Source organism: Pectinophora gossypiella, chromosome 19 (genome assembly GCF_024362695.1).
Source record: "Pectinophora gossypiella chromosome 19, ilPecGoss1.1, whole genome shotgun sequence".
NCBI classification, from domain to species: Eukaryota; Metazoa; Arthropoda; class Insecta; order Lepidoptera; family Gelechiidae; genus Pectinophora; species Pectinophora gossypiella.
Genome location: NC_065422.1, coordinates 5,505,776 through 5,522,465, shown reverse-complemented (window position 1 = coordinate 5,522,465; position 16,690 = coordinate 5,505,776). Strand labels below are relative to the sequence as shown.

Sequence of the window (16,690 nt, the reverse complement as noted above, 5' to 3'; positions counted from 1 at the left end):
GTAAACGCGCTCGGTCTGCGATTGTTGAAGTTAAGCAACTTTCGCAAAGGCCGGTCATAGGATGGGTGACCACAAAAAAAAAAAAGTTTTCATCTCGAGTTCCTCCATGCTTCGGAAGGCACGTTAAGCCGTTGGTCCCGGCTGCATTAGCAGTCGTTAATAACCATCAATCCGCACTGGGCCCGCGTGATGGTTTAAGGCCCGATCTCCGTCCATAGATCGATCCATCCATAGGGAAGGCTCGTGCCCCAGCAGTGGGGACGTTAATGGTCTGATGATGATGATGATTGTCCTCAGCCCATAACCACGATCCAAAATGGCGGAATTTTTTATTAAGTATCTACCTATTGTGGGATAGAATTAAAATAGATTATGACTTTCAATCTTGGGCTGTTAACATCCAGTCATATCCTGCGTGCTGTACGATGTCGTCCTTCCATCTCATTGGTGGTCTTCCTCTCGGTCTTGTGAATGCTCGTGGAAAAACATGGAGAGGCCTACGTCCGAAATTGGATATGAATTTAGGCTGATAGAGATAGATAGATAGATGAATTTCAATAAGAGAAATGAGAGGATGATGGAGGATGAAGAGAATAGAGGCCTGTTCCCAGCAGTGGGACGTATACTATACAGTCATGAGCAATATAATGTACCCACTTTAGGACTCTGTCGCACTAACATAGTTGACATTTAGTGAGACTTACAGTTCAATTTTTCAAAAAAGTTAATGTGACATGGTACCAAAGTGTGTAAGTACATATTAATGCTCGTGACCGTACTTACATAGTATAATGTACGACTTTCAATAAGCGTTTTCTGATGACGGCTAAATTGTAGAAACGTCACTTTTCTCATTTTTTAAAATAGACGCAAATCTCTAACGAAAGCTCTGCAAGTACGCCCAAAAGCCGGGTAAAGAATTTAATCCCTAGAAATGAAGCAGTCGCTTCTGTAAAAAACCCGACCTGTAAAGTTGTTTTTATTTTTCAGATTAGATAATTAGAGCCCGTAAAAACGGAATATAGCTAGCGAGATCAATCAAGAAATTTTTGCATGCTTTTAAGTATATTTTAGTCTATTAGAAGCTGTCTAGTATTTGCGAAAATAACGTGAACTTTCCTATACATTTTGTAGTAAGACTGACCAAACGAAGCCCTGAACGAAAAGTAAGTGATGGAAGAAAATTATGGAGCGATGATTTTACCAAGCAGTGGGACACTTCAGGCTAGACAAGATAAGTTGTGTAGATAATAAATCACTAAATGAGTTTCTTGACTCCTACTGCATAAAGCCGTCCCAGCGTCCGTAGTCCCGCGAGTCTAGTTTTTAACGAATGCCGTGAAAGCGTTAATTACTTTTGCAGTAATTAATATGATTTAAAGATCTGTGAAAATCTTGCTTTTAGCATAAAAATAATTTTACATTTTTTTTATCTTTTGTTCACGTTTATAAAATCATAGGTTTTAAGAGGCATAAGATCATTAGGAGCGATAAGGGCATCAGGATCAGGCAGTGTACAGTCACGAGTACTAATATGTATACACTTTGAAACCATGTCACATTAACTTTCTTGACAAATTAAACCATAAGTCTCATTAAATGTCAAATATGCTAGTGCGACAGGGTACTAAAGTGGGTACAAGATATTGCTCATGACTGTATTAGCTCATAAGTCGGCGGGGTCACGATTTTGACGCTCAAACCCGCGACCTTGAGTCGTTGGGCCCGATAGATTGGCAATGTAATAAGCGCTTTACTCAACGATATTTTTTTTCAAATACAGATATTTTTCACGATATTAGCGAGCGAAATGAAAGATTACCAACTCAGTATTAATGTTAATGTGATAATACTACTGCTCTCAAGTGGAGAGGTCCTCGTCGTAAACAAACAATTCAGCAATTCTGTTGTATAATGTTATATTTTCATAAACAATGTTAACTCTCCAACTCTTCATAGCAGATTCCCGCAACCGAACAAAAATACCGCCATCGCCTTTCAAAAAGGCGGGAAAACGTCCCCGTTCGAAAAAGAAGAAAACACAAAATAAATTAACTCCCAGCATCAAATTAAAAATGATAAAATTGTGATACAGATTCACGACTTTATTCCGTCTGTAGTTATTTAGTCGAATAATAATTAAATCAATTTCATCATCACCAGCCCATTAACGGCCCCACTGCTGGGGCACGGGCCTTCCCTATGGATGGATAGAGAGATCGGGCCTTAAGCCACCACGCGGGCCCAGTGCAGATTGGTGGTTATTAGCGACTGCTAATGCAACCGGGACCAACGCCTTAATGTGCCTTCCGAAACACGGAGGACCTCGAGATGAAAACTTTTTTTTTGTGGTCACCCATCCTATGACCGGCCTTTGCGAAAGTTGCTTAACTTCAACAATCGCAGACCGAGCGCGTTTACCGCTGCGCCACCGAGCTCCTCATTAAATAAATATAACGAACCCTAACATAATAAAGAGTAGAACACAAAATAATTATAATATAAAAAAAATGTATTTATCACCTTAGTAGCTATGCGCCATATAATCAACACACCTATGCAACGAGGGTTGTCAATCAGTTCCCAGACAGTTAATCCCATGCATTCATTATCTTCTAAAAAAGTACTAACCTTATACAAAGTTTCTGTTATTAGTAAAAAAAATATTGATTCATCATTAGATGGATACAGAAAAAATAAATAAACAGAGATTGTAGTGGATTATTATTATTAGCGGTGAATGGTGACTCATATCTGCGTTTCGCTATCGCTTCCTAATTAACAATCAATGCTCTACCACCTTTATCCACCTGTATGTACGCATATTAGATATATGGTGTAATACAGGCAAGCAGCTTAGGATTAGGGCACAAGCTATCAGAGTGATGCATTGCCGGCATTGTACAGTGTGAATCGACTCGCAGCCCGAACAAAGGTGTCCAGCTTACATTACTGGCGGCTAACTAAACGGACCATTGTCTCAGGGCTGGGGACACACGAGACAAAACCCGGAGGATCTGGTATTATTAAGTTTGGACACGCGCATAGCCCATGTATTCGGCCATCTTCATCATCTCCCTATCATTATGCCGATTTTCACAGTATCCGCTTACCCAACTTGAAGATTTGACACTGTCTGGTTTTTTACTGAAGCGACCAGCCTAGTAGTAAATAGGCTAATTTGCAACTAGTCAAACCAGTTACTTTTTTACTAATCGTCAAAACGCGTAGTTACTGTGGAATTCTATGAAGAAGCAACCTGTGACGTCATAGAAAAATGACACAAAATTTCGCACTAATTACTACATTTTTATTTATTAAAAATCATAAATAAGTTACTTAAATAGCAAAAAGAAAACGTTTTTCGCCATCTTTAGGCCAGGCGCACACTACGAGTTTTTCGCCGCGCGGCAGAAAAAAGCAGCGACATAATGTCGCACTGTAATACTGTACCAAACAGTTTTAAATTGTATTGCGCGCACTTGACGGCAGAGCCTCCGCAGCGGCGCAGTATTACAGTGCAACATTAGGTATGCCTGCTCATTTCTGCCGCGCGGCGAAAAACTCGTAGTGCGCGCCTGGTCTTTATTTGACAGATGCTTGACAGTCAACCTCTCTGCGTAAGTTCCGGTGCTACTTTTAGGAACCGCTTTTTGTTCAAATAGGTGATCACTTAGCTAAAACCTCATTCGACAGTCGATCTAACTCCGTCAAATACCAACATGTTAATGAGCATCATGGCCTATAGACTCCTCAAGTTCTTAAATATAAATATTATTGATATGACCGCCGTGATTAATTATCTCCACATTAAAATATTAGCAAGCGAAGGTTCTTACAATGTCACAGTTTATAAACTTGATTTCGTTGAAAAGTTTACTAAGCACTGATTAAGATTATTTTTAATACATGTTTTGAGATACTGTAAGAGATAAAAAACAATAGATTTTTTTTGTTAGTAGATTAAATTTTGAAGACCTTAACGGTCGCAGATGCGGAGATGGGAGCCATCGGTATGGCAATGTAGGAAGGAAGAGGCAAGTTACAGGGACTGTAACCTGGAACCCGACAGAGGGCAGCAGTAACTCGCAGTACTATTCCCAGGCGGATGACAGGAGTCCTAGTACGGCTTTGAAATAGACTACTCTGGGCGCCATCCCACTCGCGTCAGACATAGTACTGCGGGGCGGAAGGCAAGAGGGAAACCACTACCCTATTTTTTCCTAAAAATGCATGCATGCATGGATAATGCTACATCGACAAGAGTGTGGCTCTTAAATTAGTGATGAGATATATTTTTCTAACTCTTGATTGTCGTATATAGATCCTATAGAAGCCTGCTTCTTCATTTGCTGATAAACGCCATGGTGTAACAATAGGGATAAAAGTAACGCCATTGAGGTCTCCGTTGTGTTACATAAACGTTATATGAGCCATGTCAGGGGCCTTTGGCGGTTCAGTAATAACTCTGCCATCAGGACTAGACCCCCCCACATCATCAACGACCCACACGGCAGTAACCATAGAAAAATGAATAAATAACGTTATGTATAAGTAGAACGGTAACTCCCCACCCCCCACCAAAACATATAGGGCGCCGACCTCACCCCCTCTGGGTCTTACTTTAGTCTTAAATGCCGCAAAGGAGTAAAGAGGAGCGCGCTGTTTGGCTCGCTCGCACTTACGCGTTAGGCGGCACACAGTAAGAATGAGATTTTTGTATGGACTGTCCGAGGTGTGACGAAACTTAAGCTCTCGTCACACTATCGGCGTGACGGGGCGCTGACGTCTCTCCTACACACGCCGACAATATGACGAGAAAAATGAAGTCGTAAGCTCTATATGCCTTTTACAAAATTGGTCGTGGACACTTTGTTGGCTTACGCTAAATTTTGGATGTGATGTGTAATTGTAATATTATAGCTGTTTGTTTTCCAAATAAATAAAATAAAACCCAACAATACAATAAACAATCTCACCCAACAAATCCGACGCAATAAATCCCCATATGTACTCCAAGTTAAGGGATATCCCACACAAACCGCTTTGGCCGGAACATCAATCTAGGTATTGACCCATTCTATTGACCTGCATTATTCAATGCTAATCTCAGATCATATACTTGATTAAAATACGACAATGTACACAACACGGAACCGCTTCGGTATTGAATGTTCTGTTCTGTTCAGTTCTGTTGTATTCTAGACATTTTACCCACAACGGGGGAGTTAAAATGGCCACATCGAAGCAATTCATCTAAGACAACAATATTGCTATTTGACATTTTGTTTGCATTGCGCACTTACTTTTATATGCGCAAATGTCAAATTGCAATATTGCTTTTTTAGATGAATTGCTTCGATGTGGCCATTTTAACCCCCCAGTTTTCAAACCTAACAAGGACTTACCATACAACCATACATACGTACATACAGTTTTCACTAACACAGTTGACTCGACCATTATAGACGGCGATACGTCTCACCACCTATCTTAGTCACATACGTTGGTCCAACAGAAAGCTCGGTGAGGTGTGGGTACTTAGTTCCTCTTGCGGTTAATGTATCTCTGACTACCCCATTTGGGATATAGTCGTGAACTAGATAAATAGGTAGATCTTGTGGGTTGTGAGGTGCATTACCAACCTCATCAACCCTGGTCTCAGGGTTATTATTGAGCTGCCAAAGACCCCATTTGGATCACATGACTCATTATTACCGGGATCAACGACTTAACGTGCCTTCCGAAGCACGAATCATCTTACTTGCGGACAATCGAGTGATCACTCACCGGGATTCGAACCCAGAACCTTCGGATCGTGAGTCGTAATGTGCATCTAATGTTAGACGTGTCCCCACCGGGAATCGAACTCAGGACTTCGGGATCGAGAGTCGAAGCTCAACAACTGAACACAGAGGCCGTTTAACAGGATTATAATACATACATAGTACCTTATCCAAAGTGCGCCGTCGGGATATGTGTCCTTCCATTACGGGAGTCAGGAAATCGATTTCGGCTCCGATACTCGTCGTGGAGCACATACACGTCACTTGATGTACAAGAGACAGGGGGATTTATGTAAGTACTATAAAGCGATTCTCACACTGCCCCGCAAAAAGCTACCCATACAAAAGAAAGACATCAAAATCGGACCTGTCCCTGGCAAATTAGAAGTTAGCTAGGAAGTTCCGTCTTTATTGACTCCACTAATGGTGCGTTCGCTTTATTTTCCCTTTACGTCGAGCGAGTTTTGATATAAGTATTTATTTAGGCGATTCTCACACTGCCCCGCATGATGCAGCGTAGCGCGTGGATGCGTGTTTTTCCGTTGCTTGTAAGTATCTCCGTTTGTACTTATAGAAAACACGCACGGTCTAACACACAGAAAATGCATCACGCGCGTTCATGCGGATGAAACGGAGATACTTACAAGCAACGGAAGAACGCGCAACCACGCGCTACGCTGCATCATGCGGGGCAGTGTGAGAATCGCCTAAATAAATACTTACTTACATCAAAACTCGCTCGACGTGGACGGAAAATAAAGCGAACGCACCGTTAGTGGAGTCAATAAAGACGGAACTTCCTAGCTAACTTCTAATTTGCCAAGGTCAGGTCCGATTTTGATGTATTTCTTTTGTATGGGTATTTTTTTATATCATTTAAAATCAGAAACATAAAAGGCAAATAAAAGGTCCGATCATATTTATTTATTTATTCAGACATCCAACATCATTTACAATAAAAAATAAAATCAAAACTCATAATCAGAAACATACGTAACTTCGTCACGTCAACTAGGCGTTTAAGTGTTCTGAATCTGACCTGGTCCAAACGAACCCATTACACTAGCGGCATTGCCCCGTTGCACAGCCACTGACAGGCGTTGGACCAGGTAAGACGCAGACCTACCGTCACCCCCTCTGACTATGACTCTCCGGCCGATCTCCCTGATCAATTTCAATTTGGTGTTTGCTTATATAATATTAGATGTGCAAATTTATTCGCCAAAGACAGGATATCGTAGCATGCAAATTTAAATGAACGTGTTAGCGTGTGTGTGTGTGTAGTGCAAACACAAAAACAATGTTAAAAACGATGTTACATTTTTTGTTTGGGTTGTGAGGTGGATGACCAACTTCATCAACCCTGGTGTCAGGGTTATAATTGAGCCGCCAAAGACCCCTGATGTGACTCAAGTAACGACTACGTACATCAGTAAATAGTAACCGGGACCAACGGCTTAACGTGCCTTCCGAAACACGGATCATCTTACTTCTGGATAATCAGGTAATCAGCCTGCAATGTCCTAACCAAACTAGAGATCACAAAGAGATGTGTCCCCACCGGGATGCGAACCCGGGACCTCCGAATCGTGAGCAGAACGCTTAACCACTGGACCACGAAGGCCGCGGGGAGCGCTGAAAAAACAGATCATTGCAATCGATACTTATGCTTACAATAATTCAACTTAACCAAGTAGCGACTCCTGAGACAAATCCAATAAATCACGTCAAAAAAAAAACAACAACAAAGAACCCTTTCACACCAACACAATCGCAAAGTCATTTTCACTGTCATCTCAGGAAAGAAGTGAAAAAAGTATATATTTAAACACACTTTGACAATTTCGCATGCCATTACTACGCTTCGCGCGTGCAACGCCGAGACGAACGCGTCAAAATAAATTCCCGACATAAAAGGCTGACAAAAAGGCCCGACTCCCTCTAGACCGTTCTAGAGGGGAGAGGCACTTGAAAACATGCTTTTTCCAAGTAATGCCTTTGAGGAAATTAAATAAACTGCAACACCGCATCATAAGCATCCTTACGGGGAGTGAGCGTGGGTATGTGTGTGCGTTGTTACGTGCGATACGGTTAACCGCGGGAATTATTAATGTTATAAAAATTAACAACTCAAATTGTTTATTTCGTGACTAACTTTGCTAACTGACGTACTTACCTGTAATTTTTTGCTAAAGTCTTCTTCTTCTTATCGTGTGGGTTGTGAGGTGGAATACCAGCCTCATCAACCCGGCAGGGTTATGATTGAGCCGCCAAAGACCCCTGACATGGCTCATATATTATAACGATTACTCACTTACATCAGAAATCGGTCGGAGATCATCATCATTGTGTCTTATTGACAACTGAAAACATGCAAATCCGTTTTAGCCAAAAAATGCAGATACATCAGCTAGCGACATCAGCGACGATTTTATACCACCGTGGGGTCGGTCCACTTTCCTAACCTGAAGGTAATGATATCGTTCAGGTTCGGATTACCTTCAGGTTCGGAAATAACAAAAATAAAAATTTCGAAGTCTTGACAAATTGTGTCGCTTATCTTCCAAAACGCGACAAAAAACGTACCTACATTACTTATAAAATTTCCAATCAATTTCAAACACAAGACTGTAACTACATTTCACTTGTTTACCAATTGAGAGTCCTCAAAACTCACCATTTGGTCTGGTTACGTAGTTAAGCAAACTTACAATAGGTCCTGTCAAAAAAAGGTTCGATAACTACTATTATGCACTACATCTTCTAATATCTTGTGGGTTGTGAGGTGTATTACCAACAACACACTACACACACACACACACACTACACAGAACGTGTGGTGTACATGCACTTCATAGTGGCATTAAAAAAAAAGCTCTACATTTTCTGAATAGGGTTCAAATAGGAAATCCTGATAAAGTCACATACATTACTTTTGTCACATACCTATCTACCTGCAAAACTCAGATATTTTCCCATATTCTCGTATCGTATTAGAAAATGGACACAAACAGTTTATGTACGGCAGTGTACGGAGGCTCTAGACACTGTACGCTTCGTTTTATTTGGAGGCAAATACGATTTCACCCGACTACGTACACCTTTAGCTAACATGAATTCTTTTACGTTCGCGATTCTATTCAACAAGACAGAATTTATACCGAAAATGTAACTCGCTACGTAAAATATAAAGTGTTTCCTGAAACTTCCCTTAGATCATAACATAACATAAGCTCACAACTATATCCCAATGTGATAGTCAAAGGTGCATTCATCGCAAGATGAACTAAGTACCCACACCTCACTGAGCTTTCACACCAACGTGATAATTGGTGAGCCGAATCGCCGTCTAACGGTCGGGCCAGCTGTGTTAATGGAAATTGCACTTAAAGTAATTTAATAATTTATTGGTGCAAGTCCATGGTGCAAGGTTTCGAACCGGCGGCGCTACTGTTAGTGACACCGTAACGAATACTGAGGAGGATCATTCAGACCATGATTCTGTTGATATTAAGTGGAATTTCCTGTCGGAAAATTTATGATTTTCTTATGTTTTTTAAATTATTTTCCGTTCCATACTTTTGCGACGGAAAATTCCACTTGATATCAACTCAGAATCATGGCCTGAACATCACTCAAAGTTTTCGTTACGATGTCACTAACACCTGTATATCTCCATTTAAACCATTCTTTCAGCTTCTGTGGTTCCAACGGTCACTATGCCCGTATATTCTAGTCACACAGCATTGTGTAGATTTATAATAGTTGAAAACACAATTTCCCTATACAATTGGCAAGCACAATTGAATTTTATCTTTTTATTGTTTACAAATATTGTATCTTTGTCGCATCTTTGCTATTTAACCTCATCAATCATGTTGTTATACTTTCTAGCTGTTGGTAGGTGAACTTGTAAACCATTGCAACTTGTTTTCTGTGTCTAAAATTATCATGTTATTTTGATACGGTACCTTTTCGTTGCCTGTGGGTTTGGTTCCATAAGAGATCATAAACCTGTTGGGCAATTTCTGTTCGGTGCGTCCATAAAAGTAAAGAGAGGAAGGGGAAGACCAAGAAGAGCTTACATGGGACAAATTAAAGAGAAGGCGAAAGTCGTGTCTTATAAAGAAGTCAAAGAATTGCCCCTTGACAGATAAAAAGGTACCTCTAAAATGACACACCGACAAGAACGTGACTTTTAAATTGATTATAATGATGACTTTTTCATTATAGAGTTGATTTTAAATTATCTTGTTATATACCATGAGCCCACTTCCTTTTATATTATACCTTAGTAGTTGCTATAGATCGTCACTTTAGCAAGCAAACACCTTATGAGTTGAGTAAGGGCTAATCAAAAAACAATAATTATCGAATGCTGATTGTTGCCAACCCATCCGTAGAGAGGCAGGTATTTCCATCAGGTTCGCGGATCCTGGAGTAGTATTCGATTATCGAAATGCCTCCATGCTTAACAAACTAAATTATTGCGAACTTCGTAATCGAACCAGCCTACCGGATCCGGGTACCGCATAAAAAATCTGACGTATATTACCTCTCTTAACCTCAAACTATTGCGCAAGCGTCGATTCACACTCTGACTTCCGCGAAGGTCTATCCGAAACTAAAGTTTAGGAACTGATCCCAGCCCAGGAAGAGATCTACGTAACATTTACAATAACAACCGATACATTCTTGTAACTATTTTCGTTGCGTGTTGTCTAAATCTTTAACTAAACAATCACGTGTTTACACCTATTCTATCACATTTGAAAACACTACATTGTTATATTTAAAACAATTCGCTGGGCATCCGAACAGTAGGCGATTGAGCTCCGGACAATGAGTTGCACTGTCATTCGAAGGTTCATATTCAGATCAATATGAATTTCATCGGTTTAGTGCTGGCTATTGTCTTTCTCATTGTAAGTACATCTCTCTTCTAATACTGACGCGTCGGCCATCTTTTATATTCTTTATTTGAATGTGTGTTTTTATTTCATGTTTGTGTTGTGATGTGTTTCATGTTAAATGTGTAGTGATACCTTTACATTTAGGGTTGTCTAAACTGATTAACTTTTAGAATTATCTAAATTCAATATTAGTTGTAGTATATTTAATTTTATGAGTCATTTAAATTAAAAATGTGGAGGTACTGGGTACCTACCACTTTAAGTTAAATAAAATTTTAATACAAAAAAATCTTAAAGGACTTAAAGGGATAAAACAAAAGACAGTACAAATCTTGCCAAACTAAAACTTAAAATTAATTTTAAAACAAATCATTTTAATTTAAACAATGCAACAATTAATACTAAAGTGGATAATCCTAGCAACTGTGAACTTTAAACTCAGTGTATCAGAGAGTATGTTAGATTTAAAGTACAGATTAAGAAATAGTATTGGGCAAGATTTTGCAAATAAATTTAAGAAGCTTAATAAAAGATGGTACACATATGACCCCATAGTTGAAGAACCTCGGAAACAGCTTATAGTCGCTCCAGAGGAATACAATAGTATTTTTAGAATAGGTGGAAGCAAACATTGGTGGGACTGGATTGGAACAGATAACGTAAGTTTTATCGAATTAGCAGCTGTCGTAAGCTGCACGTTCACTTGATATCAGATTCTTGAGAAGATAGTCATACTTAAAGAACTAATTATCAAAAGCAACCACTTCGAAAACGTGACTTATTGTAGACTTACCGAGCGCTAAGGTCTCACCCGGTACAAAATTAAGAGACAACAGACCTGAGAGTGCACGGTTGGGCACTTCGGCTCAAGGCGTCGTATGAGAATATTATATTTGAGATTATTACTATTGTATATTAAGCGTTGGATGAATAAAATCACCGAATACGCTGGTAGGGTCGATATCGGGGTCCTGGAGAGCAGTCTATCGCCCATACAGATAGTTCTACATCGAATTTTTGACAATTTTTCCGACTTGTGTTGATGATAAGATGCATGCAGAACACATAACAGAAGCAATAAGCATTATTGTTTTAAATATTTCTGTTGTGTGTTCGGCATCTTATCGTATTTCATCTTATCTCGCGTCAAAACCATCGCGGCATACTAGTAAGGTATCCAGTTACACATATATACTCATATCTTTATCTCTTTCGCAGGCCAAATCCTCTTCAGAGTCGACAGAAGACCCAGTAATAAGTCATATATTTACAACTAGCAACAATGTGAACTTTAACGAGATATTCTCAAACAGTCTGGCGTCGCTGAATGATGATTCGGTGACAACGATAAAGAAGCAAGACGATGACTTCACCCTGACTCACATGCCGTCGCAGTTCGCGGAGTTCAGACCTTACACCACCTCCACGACCTCTACAAGTTCTACCACCACACCTCCACCAAGGTAGTTTATTCACAAAATTCTAAGGTTTAGGACGCTCATCTACAGTAGGTCAAAATCTCATCATCATCATCAGCCCATTAACGTCCCCACTGCTGGGGCACGGGCCTTCCCTATGGATGGATAGGGATATCGGGCCTTAAACCATAACGCGGGCCCAGTGCGGATTGATGGTTATTAACGACTGCTAATGCAGCCGGGACCAACGGCATAACGTGCCTTCCGAAGCACAGAGGAGCTCGAGATGAAAACTTTTTTTTGTGGTCACCCGTCCTATGACCGGTCAAAATCTCACCTGATGATAATGGATGATGTGACGACTCGTGTTTCTTATAAGTATACATTTTTTCTTACCATTTTAAGTTCAATTCCCTTATTGCTTTCCGTAATAAAGCAAGTATAAGACCACCAAGCACAAAAACATTGTCATGTCTGAAGAAGGCTCTTGCAAGAATACAAGAATGATCTTATGTTTTTTTAAAGGTAACTTGACGAATTTGACATCAATACTGATTAAGACTGACTATACGCTTTGATACATAACATAACATAAACAGCCTATATTCGTCCCACTGCTGGGCACGGGCCTCCCGTCAATAAACCGGAGGGGGTATGGAGCATATTCCACCACGCTGCTCCAATGCGGGTTGGTGTAGGTGTTTTTACGGCTAATAGCCGGGACCAACGGATCGAAGATCGTGAGCCTAAGGCTCTAACCACTAGACCACGGAGGCTGTTACGCTTTGATATTTGATAATTATTTGCTTAGCCACTAAGAAAGGTATAAATATAAGTTTGCTTCTGTTAGTCCGATTCCATGTCACAGACAGATCTTTAAGCCACATCAGATGTAAACTTACATATGAATGGTTTCAGATTTCCAAAAGCGTCGCACATAACAAAACGGACGAGAGCAACAAGAGTTCCAAGGACACGAAGAACGACGACAACTGCTCCACCAACCACCACGACACCCAGCGTCAAGGTTCTACCACTAAAACAAAGAGGAGTCCTAGACCTGTTATTCCCAGCAGTCCGAGTGAAAAAATTCAAATCCATTTTCGAAACCGTCAGAAGAATGCTGTCATATACTTTTTAAATCCGATGTTGTTGTACTTGAGTTAAGTGTTAATTTAGTTTTGGATGGTTATGTGAATTAAAGGTGAAGGTTTTTATTTTATGGTATCAATTAATACGCCGATTTGAATGTGGAACCTGCGATCGACTTCTCGAAGAAGGAAACTCATCCTTATTCAATATGGATGAGAAGAGTCAAGAAAGGAATTTTAATTTTGAGAGGCTTATGACCAGCAGTGGATGAACACCTGCTGATGATGATGGTAACAACGATCATGGTGATAATTTTGATTATGATTCAAGGACGATAACTGAAGTAATCACAATCTATATGTCCGAATATCAAGCCGTCTATGAGTATTTGGCGTATATTCAACCACACTTACAGCACAGTACCAGCGTATATATCAACAACTAAGCACTAAAATGCCAATCCAGTTGTCAAAGTTTTCAAGCTTTGTGAAAATTTCTGATAGCATAAGATACTTTCTTAGTCGCGAACGATCAAATTGAAGCACGAAACAACTTGAAGTTAAAGTCTTTAAAGATTCGCTTATGGAAACCTATGTCAACGATCTTATACCATATTGTTTGAATTTACCCTGAGGTTCTCCATAGACTGGGCATCCACGGAGTTGAGCAACTAAACAAAGCTTCTTTTTTTTCCTTGCTCCTAATAGTTTCCAAGTCATCTCTCCTATAACACATTATAAATATTATGCTATTTCTCTATATTTCGTAGTATAGGAATTTTAGTGTAAACCCGCATTTGTACAAAAACATTTATAGTAAGTAAGGTTTAAATGAAATTTGCACAATAAATAAAACAATAAAATTCTAATATTTTTGATCCCTATACTGTGAACCGGAGTGTGTAAATGATTATCACGTGCTCAGCGGTGAAGGAAAACATCGTGAGGAAACCCACATTCCCGAGAAATGCATTTTCAGAGATATGTGGCCTAATCTGTGTTGGGCTGGTTTTCCTTTCGCGGGTTGGAAGGTAAGACAGGCAGTCGCTTCTGTAAAAAAACGGACCTGTCAACTGTTACTATTGAGCCGCCTCGTGAAGTGGGTACATTACGTATATATTGCTCATGACTGTACCTAATAAAAATAAGACTCACATGACAAGACAAAAGACAGACAGACATAACACTTTTTTATCTCCTTATCGTGTGGGTTGTGAGGTGGAATACCAACCCCATCAACCCTGGTGTCAGGGTTATTATTGAGCCGCCATAGGCCCCTGACATAACTCATGTAACGGCTACGTACATACACCAGTAAGTACTAACCGAGACCAACGGCTTAACGTGCCTTCCGTAGCACGGATAATCTTACTTTCGGACAATCAGGTGATCAGCCTGTAATGTCCTAACCAAGCTAGGGATCACACAGTGATTTTTGTGATATGTCTCCACCGGGATTCGACGCCGGGGCTTCCGGATCGTGAGCCCAACGCTCAACCACTGGACCATGGAAGCCACTTTTTTATAAAACCATAGCTAAGTACCTACAGCTGTTCCGCCCGAAAACGCCTGAAATCAAGTTGTTCTTAGAAGGCGTTATTTGACTCAGTTTGGCGTTAATCCAAAAAATTAATTGGAGACAAGCACTTTGGCGCTAACACTTTAAGTGCTCAGGCGTTCAGGGGGGGTACGACGTAAACTGCGGAGTCGTTCCCTTGGCCATTATAGGATGGTGCCTTGTTTCACCGCTATTACTAGCATATGGTTGAAGGAACCTTTGAATCTCGGTTCGGTTTTAGTAGTTTTCTTCTTCTTGTTCTATCGAGTAGGTTGTGAGGTGGATTACCAACCCCATCAACCGTGGTGCCAGGGTTACTATTGAGCTGCCAAAGGCTGACATGGCTCATGTAACGACTATTAACTTACATCAGTAAGTAGTAACCGAGACCAACGGCTTATCGTGCCTTCGGAAGGACGGATCATCTTTCTTTCGGACAATCAGGTGATCAGCCTGTAATGTGCTATAACCAAACTAGGGATCACAAAGTGATTTTCGTGATGTGTCCCCACCGGGATTTGAGCCCGGGACCTCCGGGTCGTGAGCTTAACGCTCAACCACTGCACCACGGAGCCCGTTATTTAGTAGTCTTGATACAGAGATTCTGTTTTGTTCGTGACAGAAATAATGATGAAGAATCGGCTAGGCACGGTGTTCTTAATTTCGGTCAATCGCGTGAAGTCCTAACCAAACCTGGGCTCATACATACATAAACATAAACAGCCTACATATGTCCTATTGCTGGACACTAGGACTCCAATCAACCTGGGCTCACAGAGTGATTATGGTGATATGTCCCCACCGGGATTCGAACCCGAGACCTGCTGATCGTGAGCTTAACGCTCAACTACTGCACCACAGAGGCTGTTATATGGCATAGGCCGTATATGGTATGATTTAAATCTTTAAAACCATATGATGACAATGTACCTCCCACCTGTGGTTCACGTCTCTCCCGCTTGTACCAGGTAATTAGTGCAATCACCGTGAATCACGCGCAGTCAAGAGTGCGCTGTTGTGTCGAGAGCTGCAAGTGCCATAGTTGCTGCGAGTCACTTCACCGGCTCTAGTACCATTTGCTCTTAACACGTTCACTGTGTAAACGAAAATTAGATATCGACCTCTCACGAGCAACGTTTAACGTTATCCTGATAAACATATTGGAATTTATATAAGATACACTACCTATTGCAAAAAAAGTCGAAAGTCGAAAAGTCAAAGTCGAAGTTAGTATTGTAAAAAGTCGTTTGAGGTGGTATGGCCACGTAATGCGGAGGAACCAGCAGCCTGTAGTCCACACAGCTCTTTGCCTGCCCGAGAACAAAAGGGGCAGATGACGCCCTCCTTATACTTTTTTTTTATATATATAAAGAGTACCTATACAGTTTTGACGCATAGCATCGCTAAACCAGGAATGGTTTGTCTCGATGCTAGGTTTCCTGTCATCAATCAATTTATACAACGTTCAAAAACATTATATACATCAAGAACAATTAAAGTACAGAACATAATAAAAAAATTAAGGTAAAAAAATCTTTAAAAACAAGCTTTTATTTAAATGCGCTAAAAAGAAAAAAATAAACTTTTACACTATAACTTTACTGTCAACTTATAACATTTCAAATTCAACATATTTGACACAATTTATATGTTTTAAAAGCTTGTCGCGAGATTTAAGTACCTACTCGTAATTTTAAAAGCAAGTTTTAAAATACCTGCCTATTAAAAATTTTAAACTAAGAAAGTAAATACGAGTACTTAAATCTCGCGACAAGCTTTTAAAACATATAAATTGTGTCAAATATGTTGAATTTGAAATGTTATAAGTTGACAGTAAAGTTATAGTGTAAAAGTTTATTTTTTTCTTTTTAGCGCATTTAAATAAAAGCTTGTTTTTAAAGATTTTTTTACCTTAATTTATTTT

General features: G+C 40.0%; 1 protein-coding gene across 2 annotated transcripts; it reads left to right on the top strand.

Annotated features, from left to right (window-relative positions):
* The first annotated feature begins 10,600 nt into the window (after positions 1 to 10,600).
* On the top strand, positions 10,601 to 13,334 carry LOC126375569 (uncharacterized). Of its 2 annotated transcripts, none has more exons than XM_050022568.1 (3): positions 10,601 to 10,711; positions 11,918 to 12,162; positions 13,036 to 13,334. In XM_050022568.1, the coding sequence occupies exons 1-3, from the start codon at positions 10,670 to 10,672 to the stop codon at positions 13,256 to 13,258; spliced, it is 510 nt and encodes a 169-aa protein (XP_049878525.1). In that variant the 5' UTR covers positions 10,601 to 10,669; the 3' UTR covers positions 13,259 to 13,334. The 2 variants fall into 2 exon arrangements, with proteins under 2 accessions (XP_049878525.1, XP_049878524.1); XM_050022567.1 differs by lacking the exon at positions 10,601 to 10,711 and adding an exon at positions 10,934 to 11,358.
* Positions 13,335 to 16,690: the final 3,356 nt, after the last annotated feature.

Excerpts from the sequence above, each read along its gene's own strand:
- LOC126375569 (XM_050022567.1), top strand. The coding sequence starts at position 11,086 with ATGCAACAATTAATACTAAAGTGGATAATCCTAGCAACTGTGAACTTT. Across the intron at positions 11,359-11,917 it reads ACTGGATTGGAACAGATAAC|GCCAAATCCTCTTCAGAGTC; the intron begins GTAAGTTTTATC and ends TCTCTTTCGCAG. Across the intron at positions 12,163-13,035 it reads ACCACCACACCTCCACCAAG|ATTTCCAAAAGCGTCGCACA; the intron begins GTAGTTTATTCA and ends GAATGGTTTCAG.